The sequence below is a fragment of the Dipodomys merriami genome, unplaced genomic scaffold (assembly GCF_024711535.1).
Source record: "Dipodomys merriami isolate MVZ:Mamm:240054 unplaced genomic scaffold, mDipMer1.0.p SCAF_48, whole genome shotgun sequence".
NCBI lineage: Eukaryota > Metazoa > Chordata > Mammalia > Rodentia > Heteromyidae > Dipodomys > Dipodomys merriami.
Genome location: NW_027206046.1, coordinates 12005794 through 12028947, shown reverse-complemented (window position 1 = coordinate 12028947; position 23154 = coordinate 12005794). Strand labels below are relative to the sequence as shown.

General features: G+C 38.1%; 1 protein-coding gene across 2 annotated transcripts in view; it reads right to left on the bottom strand.

Moving 5' to 3' along the window:
* Trpm7 (transient receptor potential cation channel subfamily M member 7) overlaps positions 1-23154 on the bottom strand; it is an 84118-nt gene that overhangs the window by 51773 nt on the left and 9191 nt on the right. For both annotated transcript variants that reach the window (XM_069995422.1, XM_069995423.1), the window contains exons 2-11: positions 16986-17065; positions 15463-15501; positions 13356-13554; positions 12197-12410; positions 11039-11163; positions 9958-10129; positions 7228-7402; positions 5149-5272; positions 2522-2594; positions 700-800 (exon numbers count right to left, since the gene is read on the bottom strand). In XM_069995422.1, the coding sequence (XP_069851523.1) occupies positions 700-800; positions 2522-2594; positions 5149-5272; positions 7228-7402; positions 9958-10129; positions 11039-11163; positions 12197-12410; positions 13356-13554; positions 15463-15501; positions 16986-17065 (1302 nt within the window). The remainder of the gene's footprint in view (positions 1-699; positions 801-2521; positions 2595-5148; positions 5273-7227; positions 7403-9957; positions 10130-11038; positions 11164-12196; positions 12411-13355; positions 13555-15462; positions 15502-16985; positions 17066-23154) is intronic.

Below are 23154 nucleotides of genomic sequence, written 5' to 3'. Positions count from 1 at the left end.
ATGTTCTGGATATTGTGGAAATGTTAAGTAATCTAATTTTGCACTAGTGGCAGAAAGGTAAAATGTGAAGTTCTAGCAAATACAGCTCTAGCAAATAATTAATAAATTGGTCAGTATCTATAGGGGAATAGGTCCGGGATCTCAGATACCAAAATTCAAAGGTGCTACTTATATAAAATGGTGCAGTAATCTGCATATGACATACACATAGCATGGCTGGGAAGGTGGCTCAGTAGTAGAGCGCTTGCCTTGCATGCATGAGGCCCTGGGTTCCATTCTCCAGCACCACATAAGCAAAAAGGAAAAAAGCCAGAAGTGGTGCTGTGGCTCAAGTGGTAGAGCGCTAGCCTTGAGCTGAAGAGCTGAGGGACAGCACCCAGGCCGAGTTCAGGCCCACCAGACTCTCCCCTCCCCCCCCCAAAAAAACAAAAACAAAAAACAAACAAACAAAAAAAGACATACACATATCCTCCAGTAATGTAAAGTCATCTTTTGATTACTTGTAATAGCTAGTAAGTAATGCTGTTATCATTCAGGAAGTTACAAGAGAAAAAAAAGTCTATACAAGTTCAGCAAAATCATTGTAAGTGCAACAACATAGAACACAATCTTTGGCTAGCTGAGTCCAGAACACGGAACTTGTGCATATGAAGGGACCACTGTACTTAGTTTAACTGTATAGATAGATTATTTACATACCAACCATTGCTGTCCATACACAAATACATGATTTTTGGCAATGTCAACTCTATCCCATGCCAGTGTAAGGATCAGCTGGTCAAATGCAGATGCATTAGTACCTAATTGAATAAAGAAAATAATTGTCAAGTTTTTCTCCATTAATACAAGAACACTTCTGAAAGCTCCCTACCACCCTTTAACTTACACAGCAGGTGCCAGCCACCATTCTGAAGTAGCCTGCCTCAAAGAGATAAGATTAACCCCAGGATGGAGAACTTTTGTTTTTCAAGTACAGAAACTACACAGTCTCTCATTGCAAACAATTCAGAATGCAGAAACTGAGAAGAAAACAAAGAGGATCTGTTTCTATCACAGAGACAGTACTAATAGAATTCAAAAACTATCTTTTCAGGTACTTCTCTGTGTATATAGAAGCTCATTCATAAACTTAATTATTTATTTTTTAAAAAGCATCATATTACATGAAGTATTCAATAGCTTGAATTACACACTTTTCTATCAGACCTTAGCTCTAAACAGTGTAGATTCATTTTGTGTGTTTATACCTTATTTTTTATTTTGCTTATGTGCTAGTCCTGGGGCTTGAACTCAGGGCGTAGGCACTGTCCTTAAAAGTTTTACAATCAAGGCTGGCATGCTACCACTTGAGCCACAGTTCTACTTCCAGCTTTTTGGTGGTTAATTAGAGGTTAAGAGTCTTACATACTTTCCTGCCTAGGCTACCTTTGAACCTTGATCCTCTGACTTCAGCTGGCTGAGTAGGATTACAGGAATAAAGCACTGGTGCTCAGCTGTATTTGTATTTTTTGAAGGTGAACTACATAACAATCACTCCAATTAGTAGGCAATTGGGTTATTTTGTACTTTTTGCCACTTATATTTTAGTTCACATGTTTAATGATTTAAGTAGGATTACTTCGTAGAATGTAAGAATATGCACTTTAAGGCTTTTGCTATATTCCTAAAATATATTTCAGAGAGTGTGCATCTACCACCACAGGTATATGATCCCCATTTAGCACACTGGTGGAGTAGGAATGCTTCTATGGCCTCTTGCTCTATCTACCCGTCACTTCAGAGCAGACTTATGGAACATCATTTTTGTTTCTTCTTCTTCTTTTTTTTTTTTTAGGTCTGAGACCAGTACTTGGACTCAGTACCAGCTGCTTTCACTCTCTGGCTAACACTCTCCAACTGAGCCAAATTTTCAACCTGTTTCTTTTTCCTCTTTTGGTCTGAGACTAGGAGTTGAACTTGGTACCTGAGGCTTTCATTCATTAGCTACTGCTCTACCAACTAAGCCATGCCTCCAACTCCTCATCTTTGTTTCTAACTTTTAAAGAGATTTTTCACTGTTCTATCAGTTGATTGTCTGGTGAATTACTGAGAAAGAAACAGTACATTGTGCACATATATCAGTTTCTTAGTTCTTGAATATACCACTAGTTTTCAGATTTTTCCTTAAGAAAAGTAGCAAATTTAAGAAGTTGTAACTAATATATCTATTGACCAAATATCAAACTACTTTTAGACAATTATTTCCAGCTGGTTAAGAATGTGAAACATTCTTAAAGAGCAAATTTTAATTAAATAAATCTAGAATAAACTATAAACTATAAGTAAACCTTTATAAACTTAAGTTAACTTAAGTAAACCTCTAAGATAAAAATAAAGTTACCTATAGCAATTACATTCATCTATTGTGTCTTTGGTGAAGAAAACATGAAAACTTCAGTTCCTATGTATTCAGGCAAATGAAAATGTCCTTCCATTAAATAAATAGGCCAAAAATTAAAGATACCAGTTTTTGAAATCTTACCTTTTAACAGTGCAGTAAGAATTGCTACATCTATATCTTGATGTTCTTCTGATCCAATGTGGAAAACAGTAATCTGTTTAAAGATTAATTCATAACATTATACATTTGTAATTTAAAGGTCAGCATCATAAAAAGAAATTCCAAAGTATGTGTATATATGTATATATGTACTATTTACTACATTTATTTATTTACTTATATTTATGTGTGTTCACATAGATTTATAAATCTATAGATATAAATATAAATATATATTCAAGGAAAAGAGCCTAGAAATAACTTCATTTCAATCCCCAAAAACATATCAGGAAATTAAGGCTTTATCATTTATCAAATTACTTAGTTTCCTCATATAGGCACTTTTTTTTTTTTTTTAATTTTTTTATTGTAAAGATTCTATACAGAGGGTTACAGTTACATGAGTGGGGTAATGAGTACACTTCCTCTTGAACATTGTTACCCCCTCCATTGTTTTCTCCCTACCATCCCCTCCCACCCTCCCTTCCCCAAGGTTCTTTTTTTTTTTTTTTTGATTGTGATTAAGTGATTACTTAATCACACTTACAGAATAAAATAGATCCCAATACGATAATACTAGGAGGCTTTAACACACCACTCTCATATAGGCACTTTTTAAAAAAACAATTTGTCTGTTATAAGAGGCAGCAGCATATGAAATAAGAATATAGATTGCTTGTCAGCTAAATCCTCTTGCTGTTCTTTCCACAGAGTAAACACTTACTTATGTAGCCTAGACAGGTGTTGAACTTCAGTCTCCCTCATACTAGGATTACAGGGAAGAGCCACTATACCCAGCCTCATATACACATGTATATTCTTGGATGAGAAATTTTTTGTTCCATCTTTTAATTATATATGCCTTTAAAATACTTGAAATGTAATCCTAGTTCTTATCTAGTGTCTATAATTTTAATTTGTAAAAAAATTATAAACAAACAAAATATTCAGTTAGCTCCACCTTACAGTATAAAAAATTTACAATGAAAGAAAACAACAAATCAAATCATGATTATCTATTTATAGAGCAGTTAAAAACTTTTATCTCTACAAACTGAAGATGTTTACATGACTGAAACGAAGCAGGACAGATATTTATTTAATAGCCTAAAGCCTCACTCAGTAAAATTGTTTTAAATATTTTCCCAAATACTTTGTTGGAAAAGCCATGATCAGCTCTACATTTCTTCACTGATACGAGACACCATCTGTTGCGGCCTAAGTTTGAAACTTTTCCTGAAAGAGAAGTACAAAGTATACAGTCCTGGGCTGGGAATGTAGCTTAGTGGTAGAGTGCTTGCTTAGCATGAAGCCTGGGTTCAATTTCTCAGTACCACATAAACAGTAAAAAACCAGAAGTGACACTGTGGCTCAAGTGGTAGAGCACTAGCCTTGAGCAAAAGAAGCTCAGAGAGGGGCTGGGAAGGTGGCTCAGTGGTAGAGTGCTTGCCTTGCATGCATGAAGCCCTGGGTTCGATTCCTCAGTACCACATAAGCAGAAAAACCCGGAAGTGGCACTGTGGCTCAAGTAGAGCGCTCGCCTTGAGCTGAAAAGCTGAGGGACAGCGCCCAGGCCCAGAGTTCAGGCCCCACAACCAACCAAAAAAAAAAAAAAAAAGAAGCTCAGAGACAGTGCCCACACCTGACTTCAAGCTCCAGGACTGGCAAAAAACAAAACAAAACAAACAAAAAAACCCCACAGAAACAAAAAACAACTACAGTCCTATGCCATCACTCAGTATGAGAACACTATATATAAATGACATCTTAACATCTAAACTTTTGAATTAAAAATGAAAGTACTTCAGCAATTTAGAATGTACTTTATTTTTTCTTCTTTATTGAGATTAATTACATACATTTCACAAATTCCACAGTATTGTGGGATGGTGATACTTAGCTAACGTCACAAACACATTTTAACTTTCATAAGGCGATCTGTCATTATCATGGCCTATAAAGCTTGTGAATTCTACAAACTTGGACAACACAACTATTTCTTCCAAATTGGGTGCTATGTACATTTCTTTCCTTTTGCTCACTGTGAGCTGTTCCCTCTTTCTCTCTCTTTCCCTCCCTGCCACTGCTGCCCTTGAGTTGCTTTCATTTTCATCAATGTCCAGTGCTGTTGATGGGCCCTCTGTTTTATTTTTTCATCCGTTTCCCTCTGATTCTGTAACCTCCTCCTAGCTTCCCTCAGACGTGCAAATGTATATACTATATGTGATGTCAAAAACATGGAGTCATCTAAAACTGATGCAACCATGGCTGGGAAGCTAGCTCAGGAGTAGAGTGCTTGCCCTTGCATGCATGAGGTCCTGGGTTTGATTCCTCGGCACCACATAAGCAGAAAAGGCCGGAAGTGGCACTGTGGCTCAAGTGGCAGAGTGCTAGCCTTGAGCTGAAGAGCTGAGGGACAGCGCCCAGGCCAGGCTCCATGACCAAAAAAAAAACCCAAAAAAACTGATGCAACAAATTAAGAAGAGGTCCTTTGTTTCTTGAGTCCTGTTTACTTTGTTGTATCTCCTTGCATTTTGAATTTAACATCCGCCTATCAGGGTAGAATGTACTTTAAAAGAAATAAAATGACTAATCTGAAATCTACTTACAAGCTCCTTTTTTTTCATACACTCCATCAGGGTCTGAAATAAATGAACTGCTTCACTTTGGCCAAAGTTAAATGTTTTTTTGATGGTTGAAATAATATCAGGCTCTGCTGCATCAGGAAGATTCCTAGTACAAGAGAAAATACAACAATTCACTGATTTCACCTTTCATTAGCTACATGATCCCAAAGAAGTACAAGCAAATCCCTGGAAGACCTGGAAATTTTGTATTAAAATTAAATATTTGTCTGAATGAAACTATTTTTTCCTTTAAGAATACCCATTACAGGGGCTGGGAAGGTGGCTCAGAGGTAGAGCGCTTGCCTTGCATGCTTGAGGCCCTGGGTTCGATTTCTCAGCACCACATAAGAAGAAAAAAAAGCCGGAAGTGGTGCTATGGCTCAAGTGGTAGAGCGCTAGCCTTAAGCTGAAGAGCTGAGGGACAGCGTCCAGGCCCAGAGTTCAGGCCCCATGACTGGACCAAAAAAAAGAATACCCATTACAAAGCCATAAGGGATTAAAAAAGGAATGATTTTTCTCTGGAATTACTTTATGAATGTTTTTAACAAAGTATATATTGTAGTATTAGTAATTATAAGATATCATACAACCAGGTGCCAATGGTTCACACCTGCAATCCTAGCTACTCAGGAGGCCGGGCGCTGGTGGCTCATGCCTGTAATCCTAGCTACTCAGGAGGCTGAGATCTGAGGATCGCGGTTCAAAGCCAGCCCGGGCAGGAGAGACCGTGAGACTCCTATCTCCAATAAACCACCAGAAAACTGGAAGTGGCGCTGTAGCTCAAGTGGTAGAGCGCTCGCCTTGAGCTGAAGAGCTGAGGGATAGCGCCCAGGCCCAGAGTTCAAGCCCCATGACCGACCCCCAAAAAAAAAAAAAAAAAAAAAATCCCTAGCTACTCAGGAGGCCGAGATCTGAGGATCATGGTTTGAAGCCAGCTGGGACAGAAAAGGCCTTGTGAGACTGGAAGTGATGCGATGGCTCACGTGGTTAGCCTTGAGCACAGAGAGGCTCAGGGATAGTGCCCAGGCCCTGAGTTCTGAGTTCAAGTCCCACAAGTAACCAAAAACAAAACTCTGTGTGTGTTACATAAACTCAAATTTCAGGTATTACATTCTATAAGGTTATATTCCACAGTTATCTATGTTCTATAAGGTTAATAAACATCAACACATGTACAAGGCTCAACTATGTAGAAAAAATATGAAAATTCACCATGATGTCTTTTTCCCAGTGTCTTTTTATCTGCATAGCTCTACTTCTGACCTTTAATCACCTTTAACTTGTACAATTTTTCAAGATATCTTTTTACATAGATTATCCTTTTTGTTTTTACATTAAAAAATGTCCTAACACACACTTTGCTCAACATATTCTTTTGTCCATGAAGACATTTTGGAAACCCTCATAAATCTAGAATACAGGTCCTATCTTTACTCAGCTACAAACTGTCCCATTGTGTAGTAGACCACGATTTATTTATTCACACTTGTTCTGACAGATGTCCTATTTTGTTCTTATTTTTTACTCTTACAGGTAACCCTGTATCAAGGAACTTTGACACTTTTTTTTTCACAGATGTTCATCTGTAGGAACAATTCCCAGCACCATTCTTCTAAAGAACAACTGCCTTCCAAGAGGATGGCTACTATATTTCAATCCTTCCAATAACATACAAGACTATGGCAGGAAGCCTTAAAAAAATCTTATTAGCTGGGCACCGGTGGCTCATGCCTAGCTACACAGGAGGCTGAGATCTTATGACTGTGGTTCAAAGCCAGTCCGGGCAGGCAAAGTCTGTGAGACTCTCATCTCCAATAAACCATTAGAAAACTGGAAGTGGTGCTGTGGCTCAAGCCACAGAGCACTTGCCTTGAGCTAAACAGCACAGGGACTGCGCCCAAACCCAGAGTTCAAGCCCCATGACCAACCAAAAAAAAAAAAAAAAAATCTTCTTAAACTTGAGATTTTCATGTTCATAAAATGCTCAAAGGAATCTGAATATCTAAAAACCACAGGCCTCTTTAATAAGGCTATTCAATTTCTGACACTCAAGATACTTACCCTCCTTCTTCTGTTTGCTTATGAATATATGCTAGCAAATCTGCAGCTCTGCCTGTGCCTTCACACACAACTACTGGAACAGGGGGACTTTCTTGAAGATATTCTAAAACCGTGAGGATAACATTAGGCCCACCTTCAAATACCAGTGCCACCACAGGAACACCCTGGCCAATTCCTAAAAAACAGGTAACAGTTTAATTATAAAATCAGACAGCAGTCAACAATTTAATCTTATTTTAAATAAAAATTAAAAGTCAAAGCCGGGCACTGGTGGCTCATGCCTATAATCTTAGCTACTCAGGAGGCTGAGATCTGAGGATCGCCGTTCAAAGCCAGCCCAGGCAGGAGAGACTGTGAGACTCCTATCTCCAATAAACCACCAGAAAAAAAACCGGAAGTGGCAATGTAGCTCAAGTGGTAGAGCACTAGCCTTGAGCTGAAGAGCTGAGGGACAGCGCCCAGGCCCAGAGTTCAAGCCCCACGACCAACCAAAAAAAAAAAAAAAAAAAAAAAATTAAAAGTCAAAATATAATTTCCTATAAAACTGCGAAATTCACACCAAGTACTAGAGGTGATACAGTCTCTAATAAACAATGTACTAAATAAATTATGTTGTCATTAACTCTGTTCTAAAAGACAAAAATCAGAAAATCCATTATGTAATTTAGTACACAATGAAAATTTATAAATTACCTTCTTGATGAGAAATTTGAGTTGACAAGGAATGTATAGTAACAAAGTTTACTTTGCTCTTAAAAAGTCTTGTAGCCAGGTACTGGTGGCTCACACATGTAATCTAGCTACTCAGGAGGCTGAGTGAGATCTGAGGAGGAGGGTTTAAAGCCAGCCAAGGCAGAAAAGGCCCTGTGAGATTCTTCTCTCCAATTAACCTCTCAAAAACTAGAAGTGGCACTGTGGCTCAAGTAGTAGAGCAGTAGGCCTGAGTACAAAGAGGCTCAGGGACAGTACCCAGACCCTGAGTTTGAGCTCTATGACTGAACAAACAACCACCACCACCCCCCAAAAAGCATGTGATCCTCCAGAGTGTCACCTACCACATTCAGCTTCATTTGTTTTTTTTAATATGTACTGGTTGGATTTCTAACATATGGGAATTTTTTTTTTTTTTTTTGGTCCGGTCGTGAGGTCTGAACTCTGGGCCTGGGCGCTGTCCCTCAGCTCTTCAACTCAAGGCTAGTGCTCTACCACTTGAGCCACAGCGCCACTTCCAGCTTTTTTTCTTTTTGCTTATGTGGTGCTAGGGAATTGAACCCAGGGCCTCAGGCATGCAAGGCAAGTGCTCTACCACTGAGCCACCTTCCCAGCCCTAACATATGGGAATTAATGGAAGGAGAATTTACAAGAGTAAAAGGAAAAAAATCTAGTCAAAAATACTAATTTTTGTTTTTGTAATAACCTGCAATATAGTGAGGAAATACAAAATAATGGTAATAGTCGGGTGCTGGTGGCTCACGCCTGTAATCCTAGCTACTCAGGAGGCTGAGATCTGAGGATCGAGGGTCAAAGCCAGCCCAGGCAGGAAAGTCCGTGAGACTCTTATCTCCAATAAACCACTAGAAAACAGAAGTGGCTGTGGCTCAAGCGGTAGAGCACTCGCCTTGAGCTGAAGAGTGCAGGGATAGCGCCCAAGCCCAGAGTTCAAGCCCCAAGACCAACCAAAAAAACAAAAACAAAAACAAAAACAAAAAATAATGGTAAGTGTACAGTTATAAAACATTCCTAATTTTTGTAAATGCTTGGATCTCCTGGTATTCTGAATGTGCTAGTCTGGAATTTCATACTTTCACTTTTGATTTGGTCATGGAGTTTATCTCCTTGGTATCCCAGGGTCCTATTGAAATGAATCTAGATGTTGTGCCATAAAAGTTCAGCCTCAGGTTGGGACGCTGGGAAGGTGGCTCAGTGGAAGAGTGCTTGCCTTGCATGCATGAGGCCCTGGGTTCGATTCCTCAGCACCACATAAGCAGAAAAAGCCAGAAGTGGCACTGTGGTTCAAGTGGTAGAGCGCTAGCCTTCAACTGAAGAGCTGAGGGACAGCACCCAGGCCCAGAGTTCAGACCCCATGACTGGCAAAAAAAAAAAAAAAAAAAAGAAGTTCAGCCTTACCAAGCACTGGTGGCTCACACCTGTAAACCTAGCTACTCAGTAAACTAAGATTTAGAGGAGAATTCAAGGCCAGCCCAGCGCAAACAAATAAACAAACAAAAAACAGTAAATACCCTGGGTTACAATAAGTTTGCAATAGCAACTTTTTGACATTGAAGACTGAGCGACCTCTTTTCCTCAGTATTATTTTTTCTAAGATCAGCCATTCTTAGTTGCTTTATAAGTTATCTTGCTATGTGAAGAAAAAACACCTCAAAGAAGCCGGGCGCTGGTGGCTCACGCCTGTAATCCTAGCTACTCAGGAGGCTGAGGTCTGAGGATCGCGGTTCAAAGCCAGCCCGGGCAGGAGAGACCGTGAGACTCCTATCTCCAATAAACCACCAGAAAACCGGAAGTGGCGCTGTAGCTCAAGTGGTAGAGCGCTCGCTTTGAGCTGAAGAGCTGAGGGACAGCGCCTAGGCCCGGAGTTCAAGCCCCACGACCGACAAAAAAAAAAAAAAAAAAAAAAAACACCTCAAAGAACACCATGCTTTTTCAGAATTTGCTGGTTATTATTACAGCCCTCAAAAATTTTAACAATAACAAGTATGTGAATTCCCTTACTAGCATGAATTCTTTGCTGATTAATAGTTTTTTCAAGTTCTCTTCTTAGTCTGACTTCTGCCCCATACTTTCCAACAGTGCCATCATCCACCAATATGAAATGGGAATGGAGATTATTCAGAACATTCAATTTGCTCAGGGGGTTCAATAAGGTTTGGTAAGGGGCAACAACCTAAACAATAGAAAAAGAAGAATTAGAGGATTAAATGTAATATAATATAAAATAAAATTTAAATAGTCCACAAATAAAAGAGTTAAAATTCCACTTTACATTTAGAAATAAACAGAAATAACAGGTAATATTCAAAAAAGCAAAAGCTTTTACCCAACTGAAGAAAATTAACAAGTTAAGCCAATTACATCTTGATCCTTACTGTAGAAATATGTATTTTAATCATTATATGCAAAAAGCAGCAAATAAGTGAATAGTGTTAATCAACTATTATTAGATTAAATGACTAAGATGTAATATACAAAGCACACTTAAGAAGAGCAATAAAATGTCTTGTTAGCTTTCTAGCCATAAACAGAATCTTTTAAATTTGATATTAGAAATTTTCTAACACTTGAGGATGATTACTACAAATTCAGGAGCTCTTTTCTAGTAGTCTCTAACAAGTATCTAAAACAGCTTCAATCTCAAGTAAAAACATTTCATTCCTACTGTTAGTGACAAAAGATTAATGCATTTAAAAATATTTTTATTAGCATACAAGGGTGTTTGCATTGCCACATTTCCATACGTGCGTAAGCTCCCCATTCAACTTACTCCCTCCTTGTCTCCTCACTGTGCCTTATCCCGTCCCTCAAAAAAGTGATTCTTAATGCAATATAGCCATTAAAAATTTAATTAAAGATATTGAAAACATGTTAAAGTACAGAAAAAAAGCAAAATTATTTACAGTTATTAATGTATTCCCAAAAGGATCAGAAGAAAACTACAGGAAAATACTTTTTAAATTGAATTTGGAAAGTATAGTATAATCATGAATAAACACTTTAATACAACTTCACTATTCTTGCTATAATTTTGTTAATACATTAAATCCAAATATAAGAAATTAAAAAAAATTATTCTTACATCTCTCCCAACAAGATCATTTCTGTTCTCTATCACTCCCCATGGAGCTATTCCAATAGTGCAAATCTTTCGTGATGATCGAGAAGCATGCTCTTTGAGGGCATCACCAACGTGTTTTGCCACACCTGTTCACACAAAATGTTATTCATCTCAGTAATTATCACATTGTATGTAACACTACACATTACTGAGTTATCAGCTTGTCATGTACATCCCCTCAGTACAGCATAAGCTTCATAAAAGTATCTTCTCTGCTCTGTGAAATGATAATATACTCAGCAGCCCAAAGAATATCTGCCAATGGGTTCAAGAAAAAAAGTATATAGTTGCTGATGCCAAATGAATAAATGATTCAACTGATATAAATTAAAGACTTTTAGTTTTAGATGACAAAATTAACTTGCCCTCCTTATATTCAGCTTTACATATGACAGAAAAGAAAGGAATAAAAGCTGAGAGGAATAAAAGCTCAGTGGTAGAGTGCTTGCCTTGCATGCATGAGGCCCTGGGTTCTATTCCTCAGCACCACATAAGCAGAAAAAGCTGGAAATGGTGCTGTGGCTCAAGTTGTAGAGTGTTAGCTAGCCTTGAGCTGAAGGATAGCGCCCAGACCCAGAGTTCAAGCCCCATGATCAACCAAAAAAGAAACGAACGAATGAACGAAAGAAAGGAAGAAAGAAAAGAAAGGGCGTTAGTGTATTAAAATTAGTTTTTATGACTCCATAGGCATGAGACTACCATTTTCCCATCAATTTACTAATAGCCATTCTGCTCTCTAATAGGGCTGGCAAAGAGCAAACAGTAAGTATTTTAGGCTGTCACAACGATTCTTCTTTGCCGTTGGAGGCACAAAATGGGTCAAAGACAATACATAAACAAATGAGTATGGGTATGGTAAAATAAAACTATTCACAAAAACAAGGATCAGGCTGGATTTGGGACATGGACTCTTCGTCAAACTTCTGCTCTAAATGTATTGTTTTTTTTAGAGTATAAATAAAAACCATAGTGATTCAGTTAACTTTTATGTAGCACGGGTATAGCTTATGTAACTGAAGAACCAAATATATTGATTTGATATTGACTATTTCAAAAATCTAATTGATACTATGAAAAATTTTCAAACATTTAATAAAATTGATATAACCTTCATATTACCTGTATTTACTCCACCAGTTAAGATCCAGGCTCCAGTTGTAACTGCAGCTTTAATAAGACCCTTTCCAAGCAACTGTTTAATTCGTGGATGAAGCTCAAACTTCTGCATGCCTCCATGTACAGAGATAACAAGTTTGGGTAATTCCATTTGCCATTCTTTAAGCAGAAGTTGCAGAATGACTTCAGGTTTGGTGTCATATGATAGCCTCACATACTAAAACAAAAAATATTTTAAAAGGACCAAATAACTATACTCACAGATTTAACAAAGCAACTTTACTTAACTTTGGAAAAAGAAATTAATTAGATCATATAAAAACACATTTCATAAGCTACTTTCAATATATTTACACTCCTTGTAATAGTAAATGATTTTAACATTGAAAAAAAATCATTCTATGAGGCCTATAGAACTGCTGCCATTCTAACTCAAAAACAGTAAGAAACTAATTTATGAATTTATCCAGAGTTAATTGCTGTTTTTTAAGTACCAGTGTAAACTAGAAGCAATAAGACTGGCTAAGATGATGGGAATGGGGGGAGGAGGAAATAGAATTATTAAAAAAAAAAAAAAAAGACATCCCTAAGATATTCACTGAGAGAAAAATTCAGAATTATGTGTTTGAATGTTTTGTCAATGACATAAATCTGGACCACTTATGACAAAACTGACTATGCAGTAAAAATTTAAAGGTATTTTAAATACAGATGACAATTTCCTTCATTTGAAGGAATGGGAAACAATCGAGAAATTTAGCCACTGATCAATGGGAGGGCTCAGCTAGGGATGTAGCTCAGAGGAGGAGCATGTGCATGGCAGGCACGAAGCCCTGATTTCCATCTCAACACCACATTAAAAACAAAACCAAAACAGCCAATGGTGTTCAAATGGATTCACCAGTCACATTTTTTTTTTTTTTTTGTCGGTCGTGGGGCCTGAACTCTGGGCCTGAGCCCTGTCCCTCAGCTCTTCAGCTCAAGGCTAGCTAACACTCTACCACTTAAGCCACAGCGCCACTTCCAGCTTTTTTGCTTATGTGGTGCTGCGGAATCAAACCCAGGGCCTCATGCATGTGAGGCAAGAACTCTACCACTGAGCCACCTTCCCAGCCCCACCAGTCACATTTTTGAAAAGCAAAAACCAAATTATTTGACATACCTTAGCACGGTAAGAATGAGAACCCCCTTGAAAATTGATGACTCCATAAGCATCTGTTGGGCTCTGCTCCGTATGCTTTTCCACAGACCATTCTTCTGTTGCCTGATTAAAGTGGTCACCCAATTTCACATCTGAGTATTTCATGGCAAGGCTTGCAGTAAAACAAGCATGTTGCTTGACCAAACGACCACAAAAACACCTGAAGAGTAAGATGATAAAGAGACATTTCAAAAACATTTAATTACAATGAATAAATCAATGAAGAGTATAAAAATAGTTTGATTTTATACCTTTATTATAATGTTGAAACAGCATAAATAAATTAGTACATGAAGGGGCTACATGCAGCATAAACATCTACAATATGTGGTATACTGCCATGGCTAAGAAGGCAATGAACTGTAAACAGACACAAAACCATCATGCTGAGTGAAAGAAGCTAGATATCAAGGAGTACATATTTATGTGATTCCTGAACACGAATTCAAAATAGTGAAAGCTAATCAAAATGATGACCAAAAATGAACACTGGGTGCCTGAGACCCAAGGTAGAAAGAAGGATGGCATTCTATCTAGAAGTACATACTGGGCCACAATGTAAGAAGCAGGAATCAGAGCTTAACAGAAGTCAGAGCAGCTTATTTGTGGGATATGAAACAAAAATAAACTACCCAAGGCAAAGGTTAGATCAACTACATGGTAAGAGGCCAAACAATTCCTGAAGTTCATAAAGTAGAGGACAGTCCCACCTGCCAAAAAGGGGAGGTCTTAGAATGCACAAGGCCTAAGAGATACGATTCTCCGAAGAGTTCTGTAGAAGGATTAAATTAAGATCTAGACCGAACAAGCCCTAAATGTAGGGCAAGACTTGAAAGGACAAAACTAAACCAAAGTAACCTGTTTGCTAGGTAAGTACAAAACTCCCTAATGGAATACAAGAGAACCCAGAATCCAATGTGAAGTAAGCCTCAAAAATTCTCAGGCAAGCCGGGCGCTGCTGGAAAGTCCGTAAGACTCTTATTTCCAATAAACCACTAGAAAAGCAGAAGTGGCGTTGTGGCTCAAGTGGTAGAGCACTCTCCTTGAGCTGAAGAGCTGAAGGATAGCGCCCAAGCCCAGAGTTCAAGCCCCACGACCGACCAAAAAAAAAAAAAAAAAGAAGAAGAAAAAGAAATAGATGATGTAATTACCAAAAACAAAACAAAAAACCACACACACTGAACTATTGTGAATAAGTGCCAACTATTAACATAAATCGGAAGATATTTCAAAATTAACCAAGACCTAAATAAAACATCTAAAAATAAACCATAGAATATCTGAAGTGAAAATCATGGGATGGGGTTTGTAATGGATATCGAGGAGGAAATGGAGAGAGGCTGAATCAGTAAACTTGATGAAACACAGAAAGGACTAGAGAATAGAACCAAGAAATTCTACACACATGTGATTCAAGTTCCAAAGAGAAAATGATGGGAAGAAAAACATGAAAACATACTGGAAACATCTTTTTCCCCCAAATCTGACGATTGGGTCCACTAATACTAAACATTTCAACAGAAGAAGCTAAGATGTGGCTCAAGTGGTAGATCACCTGCCTACTAAGCATATAGCCTTGAGTACTACTAAACCTGGTGCTACCAAAAAGAAAAAAAAGTCAAGTTTTTCTTAAAAACCCTTTCCAACATTTTTTATCCAGTTAACTATATTCAACTTTAGAATTCCGCTCAGGTAGCTGCACTTGAGTTTCAACATAGAGGTACCTGATGATTCACTTCCCAGGTCTAGGAAAACCATCCTTCAAATATAACAGCAAATGATGGGGTTGGAAAGGTGGCTCAGTGGTAGAGTGCTTGCCTTGCATGCATGAGGCCCAGGGTTCAATTCCTCAGCACTATATAAGCAGAAAAAGCCAGAAGTGGCTCTGTGGCTCAAGTGGTAGAGCGCTAGCCTTGAGCTGAAGAGCTGAGGGACAACACCCAGGCCCAGAGTTTAGGCTCCACCACCAGTAAAAAAAAACAGCATATGATTTTACCCCACTGTATGTCCCCTGTTTCTGCTAGTTTATTTCTTTAAATGTTGTGCTATTTAGTTGTAGTACACTTACCTGACAAGCTGCTGACAAATTTGACATCCTGGAAGGCATCTATAAAGCATAAAGGGTAAGTAAACTACTATTCAAACAAAAACTAAGAGACAAAGGAAATGTGCGTATTTTAAGTATAAAACCATCATGTAGACATTGATTTATATATTTATATAATCATTTTAAACTCATAACTATTTTAAATTCAGGTTTGACACAAAATGTACAAACTGTAGCGGAAAAGTATGACAGACTTAATTACATTAAACAACATCATACTGGCAAAAACCTGCTATTAACAACCTAAAGAAAAACGGACAGGGCTGGGAATGTGGCTTAGTGGTAGAGTGCTTGCTGAGAATGTATGAAGTCCCAGATTCAATTCCTCAGTAGCATATAACAGAAAAAGCTAGAAGTGGCACCGTGGCTCAAGTGGTAGAGTGCTAGCCTTGAGCAAATGAAGCTTAGACACAGTGCCCAGGCCCTGAATTCAAGCCCCAGGACTGGGGGGTGGGGGGGGCACAATTGGTGATGAAAGTAGTTTCAGGGCTTAAACTACAAAAAAAAAGTGTCTGTTCTGTGTCAGTTGGAGAGTAACTCTAATGGCAATTTGACAACTTTTATCAAAACAAAAAAATATAGCCTGACATGATGTCATATGTCTGTAATCCCAGCACTATGTCAAGGCATGTTATACTGTATATCATATATAATTATACAAAATTAATTTAACCAGCATAGAAAAGTCACCACTTAACTATGTAAAGTACGTTTCATCAGATGATTCCACCTGAAGGTACTTAGGTTTCTTTAACACCTTGTTTTTCCATTATTTCTAATGCAAATTGTTACAGAGAAAATTATATGAAATAAACTCCTTACTGATAATACAATCTATGTTTTATTAATAAAGCAAAATCCAACTACACAATGAAGCACCCTTAACACATACCTTACCATCTTAAGACAAAAAAACAAATCTTCAACATGAACCATACTGTTGGGTATTCAGTAGAGACCCAATAAACAGATACATAAACATTTTAACACACACAGTTTTAAATATTGTATCTCTGTAATACACTAGCATGGTCTGAGTCTGGAGATGAGGGAACACTTTGAGAAAGGCTTATGCTACAAATGTTACTGAACTGCAAATGTCAGTATCTTTGCTAACACTATCTCTTCCTACTTCCAAACTAGTAACTATAAATAATTCATTGATTTTTGTTTTAAATAAATGTTTTACATCTTGGAGCTAGGAAGGTGGCTCAGTGGTAGAGCACTTGCCGTGCATGCAAGAGGCCCTGGGTTCGATTCCTCAGCACCATATCAGCACCATATAAACAAAAAGAAAAAAGCCGGAAGTGGCGTTGTGGCTCAAGTGGTAGAGCGCTAGCCTTGAGCTGAAGAGCTGAGGGACAGCGCCCAGGCCCAGAGTTCAGGCCCCACAACCGGACCCAAAATAAAAAAATAAATATATACATAAATGTTTTACATCTAAACTTCTCTAAGATCTCAAAAGAAACAAAGATTATGCTTACCTGTGAGGGTCTTTGGAGCTTGGTATAATATATACACATTCCCTCTTGGTCAAAGTGCTTTCTATCCAGGATTTCTGGGACTAAAACAAAAAGTTTTAAAGGATGGTTTATAACTTAATAATGAAAGAAAATAATTCCATGAATAGACAAAAATAGTTCTGCACTATTTGTTTTGATCTGCTCAGCAGGTAGTATAGTGTATACTCTTAATGATGACAGCACACTGGTAATATCAGGATAAACCCATTTAAATGCAATGTGACTGAATGGTGCTTGACTTGAAATGCAGGAAAACAATATAAGTCTCCTTGTGAGCCAAAAACTTCAACAGGGGCTAGTGTGATTCTAGGATATAGACTACTTTTTAAAAGTCAGTATCAATAAGGAGATAACCAGTAGGTATTCCATGATTACAAATATTCAATCTACCAAACTTCTGTGACCATCTTATTAAGAAAGATTAACCAAATAAAACAGCCTCAAAATACCTACAACAAACTTTTAATAGGGAGAATCAGACAATCTAGTGAATCAGCACATTTCTCTCAATTACTGAAAAGTCAAACAAAACATAATCAGGAAAGGTAAGTAAGGTTTTAAATACACAATGAACAAGTTAGACTTAATGAACATATACATATTTCTGCATATATGACATACATTTATATTCACAAACACACTTAGACATTTATAAAAACTGATCATGCACTTGACCATAAAACCAGATTCACCTAATTTTCACATAATAGTATCCTTTCAGATCATATTCACTGATCATAACTAATATAATGTACAAAAATTAGCCTTCTATATTTCAAGCTACTTAAGTTACTTGAAAAGTCAAAGAAAAAATAATTAAAAATTAAAAATCTTAGTACTGAATTGTGAAAATCCTATGCATTTCAAACCCAGTGCAAATGGCAAGGAAGAAAGTACAGCCTTAAATTAAGTGAAAGTTAATGAGCTAAGCATTTAGTTTTAAAAAATACTGAAGCTGCAGAGAGTGTTAGATAATCTATAATCCCAGTAATTTGGGACATTAAGACAAAAGGATCTCGAGGGGCTGGGCAGGTGGCTCAGTAGCAGAGTGCTTGCCTTACATAAATGAGGGCCTGGATTCGATTCCTCAGCACCACATAAGCAGAAAAAGAAAGGCAGAAGTGGTACTGTGGCTCAAGTGGTAGAGTGCTAGCCTTGAGCTGAAGAGCTGAGGGACAGCACCTAAGCCCAAAGTTCAGACACCACGACCACACCGCCCCCCCCAAAAAAAGGATCATGAGTTTCAAGACAATCTAGATTATTATTGAAACTATCTCAAACAAACAAAACAACCCACATGCACTCTCTATGCATATGTATATGCATGTATTATATAACTGAAGAAAAAAAAAGAGATCAACAACTCCATATCAAAGTGTTCCAAAATATGTAAAACAGACATATTCTAGGAAAATGTAACAGTTCAGGGGGAAAAAAAAGATTATACACAGGGGCAGGGTACACTGATGACAGTTGGTAGTTTGTAAGAATTTTTCTTACTATCTTCTCAACTTTTCAGAAAATCTGAATTTTTTTCAAATTAGAAAGTTTTTTAAATTAATTTTTTGTATCTCTAGTTCAGGCTTCTAACTAGATCTCCACAGTGAAACTTATTTTTATATTGGTAACTGATCAGAAAAGAGAACCACAGGATGGGGAGGGGAGTATTATGTACTAAGATAAAGAGATCTACCCTAATACTGGAGATTTTAGGGTCCATTCTCCTTTCCAATACAATCCACAAGCATAGCACAAAAGCACTTATATTACCAAAGGAAACCTACAGAAGGCAACACACTCTGGACAACATTGTGAGTGAAGTTTCACTATATCCTCTTTTGAGTTCTTTGGGTACCCCAATGGTAAACTTTAGTTTGTCTCCAATCCTCTACTTCAGCTTCCAAAATTTGGTCTTTCCTTACCTTCACTCAAATTTCCATTTACTTAGCAAAAGGTTCTCCTTTAAATAGACTCACTTAGGTAGGAACAAATTACACCATGACCATACAGTCATAATCACACAATGCTCTCTGGAATTTAAGGCCTTTCATCAGCAAAATTTCCTATATTCAAAGCTCATTCTGTCCCTACTTATTCCAACAAGAATCTGGTTCTCTTATATCTTTGGGGTGGGAGTAGGGGGCAGAACTCTGTAGCTTTACTCTAACAGAAATCATGTTACACATATTGTACACCTACCAAACCCAATTCTGATTCAGGACAATTTCCCATCTATTCTTACAACTATATACTCCCCCACTTTACTCCATGATGAAAAAGCAAAACCTTATCTCAAAAATAAGAAAAGCTAAAGGGGCTAAAGGCATAGCTCAAGTGGTAGAGCACCTGCCTAGCAAAATAAAAGTCCTGAGTTCAGAGGCCACTGCCGGGGGGTAGAGGATGGAGTGAAGAGCCAGGTGCTTGGTGGCTCATGCCTGTAATCCTAGCTACTCAGGATACTGTGATCTGAGGATCGATCATGGTTCAAAGCCAGCTTGGGCAGGAAAGTTCAAGAGACTCTTATCTCCAATTAACTACAAAAAGCTGGAAATGGCACCGTGGCTCAAAGTAGTAGAGAACTAGCCTGGAGCATAAAAGCTCAGAGACAGTGCCCAGACTCTATGAGTTCAAGCCCCACAGCCAGAAAAAAGAAAAGGATTTAAAAAAGACAACTTTTTAAAAGCATTAAAGAGTAACCAAAAACACGAAGTAACTAGATAGAATCAACATTTGAAATAAAAACAGTGAGTGACTTCCCTGACTTTGAAGGCAATACAAGTTTCAGTCTCAAAGAACCAGAATACCAAGTTCAAAGTGAGAAAAACATCTAAAAAGTGATGGGATTTTTTTTTTTTTACAAAGAAGAGAATCACACAAAGAGAGCCCTAAATACTGCATATTACCTCTGTCCAAATTCTGACTGATGAAGTATGTATAAAGGGAGTAAACTTCAAGTACACAGATAAATGACATGTATATCTGCTACCCACTGGAGGAAAGTTTAGAGTTATGGCACCTTAATTAAGGACTGTTTTAGTCAGTTGTCTGCATTACAAATATAGTTCTTTTTCATAGTTTTTTTTTTTTAATAGTTCTAAACACCGACTAGAAGTTCAAGATCAAGGTACCAACACGGTTAGTCTGATAAAGGCTATCTCTTTTTTGTGGTGTAGATGACTACATCCTTACATTGTTCTCAGATGGTTAGAAAGAGAGGGAAAAAGTGGGAGATGAGAAGGGAGAAGGAAGGAAAGGGGAGGGAGAGGAGGAGGAAGAGGGAAAGAAGGAAGGAGAGAGGGAGGAAAGGATAGAGAGGAACAGAGAGGGAGAGAGAGAGAGAGGGAGAGCGAGGGAGAGAGAGAGAGCAAGGGAGAGAGAGGGAGAGAGAGAGAAAGCTCCTTGGTATGTCTTTTTCTAAGGGTACTATCAGACCAAAACCCCATTCTTATTACTCCATTATCCCTAATTACTTCAAATACCATCATACTGGAGGTCAAGATGTAAATAGATAATTTTGAATGAATCTGAATGAATTGAGAGTTATAAGCATTTAGTATACAACTTTTTTTTTAATTAGCTGTTCAGGGGATTGTAACAGAAACCTAGACTTTCTAAAGATAATATTCAAATAGTCCATGCAACAATTCAATCCAAAATGACTAGATTTAAGAAAAAAACAGAAGCCAGGTATGGTGGCATGCACTTGTAACTCCAGGATTTGGGAGGCTAAGAATACCAGCCTGTTCTACATATTGAGACCTTAGCTCAAAAGTATGTGAACGAACCAGGTGCTGGCAGCTCATGCCTGTAATCCTTGCTATTCAGGAAGCTGAGATCTGAATTTCATAGCTTGAAGCTAAGTCTCTCATCTCCAGTTAACCACCAAAAAAAAGTCAGAAGCGGAGCTTAGTAACTGAGAAGTAAAGTGAGAAATGTATACTGGCCTAACATGCCTGCAAAAATGGCCTAACAGCAGTGAAAAACAGGGTTTGCCTAAAGCAAAATTTTCAAATATGCTAGAGCACTGCCATTTGTCTGTCAGAGTCTATCCAATTCATTTGACTTTCTATCACTCCTATGGGTTCTAGCTAAAGTTCTACTCTTACTCTTTTTTGAGGAGGGTAGTGAAGGTGATCCTGGGGCTTGAACTATAGGCCAGGGCATTGTCCTTGAGCTCCTTTTTTTTTTTTTTTGCTCAAGGCTAGCGCTCTAGCACTTGAGCCACAGCTCCAATTCCAGATTTTCCTGTGATTAACTGGAGATAAAGAGTCTCCTGTACTTCTGCCCTAGCACAGAGAGCCTCAGATCTCAGCCCAGTGAGTGAGAGCGAGGAGTACAGGCATGAGCCACCGGCATTTGGCTCAACTCTTACTCTTCTTTTTTTGGCCAGTCCTGAGGCTTGAATTCAGGGCCTGGCACTGTCCCTGAGCTTCTTTAGCTCAAGGCTAGCACTCTACAACTTGAGCCACAGCACCACTTTCGGATTTTTCTGTTTATGTGGTATTGAGGAATCAAACCCAGGGCTTCATGCATGCTAGGCAAGCACTGTACCACTAAGCCACATTCCCAGCCCTCAACTCTTACTCTTAACTGTCAGCTTATTGGCAATCCAAATATGAACCCTATGAGAAGGTTTTTTAAGATGGTATGCAGCCTGTAATACTAGCTACTCAAAAGCCTGAAATCTGAGAATTAGTTTGATGCCAGCCAAGTAAGAAAGTCTGTGGGACTTTTATCTCCAATTAACCACCAATAAGCTAGAAGTGGAGCTGTGGCTCAAATGGCAGAGCATCAGGTTTGAGCAATAAAGCTAAGGGACAGCATCCAGGCCTTGAGTGTTCAAGCTCCAGTACACGTACACGTACCAAGGTATGTACATGTATACACACACACACATACACACACACATAGAATTAAGAATTCAACCGTCAGAAGAAAAAAAAATTAAATGTCTTATGTCATTCAATAAATTCTGACTTAGACATCTAAGATTGTTTTTTAAAAAAATCAAATACACAGGGGCTGGGAAGGTGGCTCACTGGTAGAGTGCTTACCTCTCATGCACAAGGCCCGAGGTTCGATTCCTCAGCATCACATAAACAGAAAAAGCCGGAAGTGGAGTTGTGGCTCAAGTGGTAGAGCACTAGCCTTGAGCTGAAGAGCTCAGGGACAGCACCCAGGCCCAGTGTTCAGGCCCCACAACCAAGAAAAACAAAACAAAACAAACAAACCAACAAAAAAACAAATACACAGTTGCATCAAAAGACAAACAATGGAATAAACTGCTTAGACACCAAAATTCACAATTCAGGAAATTTGATATGTGGCAGACAGCACTACAAATCAGGAAAACTATTAGATATTACTATTAAGTTATATTAAGCAAAAAGAAAGAAAGGTACTTATCACCCGACATATGTAAAGGTAACCCTGCTGGATATCACCTCTAAAACAACAATAATGAAAATAAAACAAACCTGACTAGGTAAACCATGCAAGTTCAAAAAAAAAATTATACAGTAGTAGAACTGAGGGCAGACTTCGGTTTAATTCCCCAGCATCACAAACAAACTTACTTCAATAAAAAAGAAAAGCAAGGGGCTGGGAAGGTGGATCAGTGGTAGAGCGCTTGCCTTGGCATGCATGAGGCCCTGGGTTCTATTCCTCAGCACCACATAAGCAAAAAGAAAAAAGCCAAAGTGGCACTGTGGCTCAAGTGGTAGAGCACTAGCCTTGAGCTGAAGAGCTGAGGGACAGCGCACAGGCCCAGAGTTCAGGCCCCACGACTGGACCCAAAATAAACAAACAAACAAATAAATAAAAATTAAAAAAAGAAAAAAGAAAAGCAAGATCTTGGGGCAAGAAAAGGTATATAAAAAATACCAATAATTTACATTAAAATTACAAACCAGTGTATGTCAACAGCCCAAAAGTAATAAATAGTTTATAGTGAAAAACTGAAGGTACAGGCTGGAGAGACATGTATATCTAGCTCATAAAACAACAAATTGATATCTGGAATACACAAAACTTAAGAAAACAAAAGTTAAGAAAAAGCAGAGAAGGCAGGTAATCATAGTTCAAAATCCTATAATCTAAACTGCGCACCAGTGGCTCATGTCTATAATTC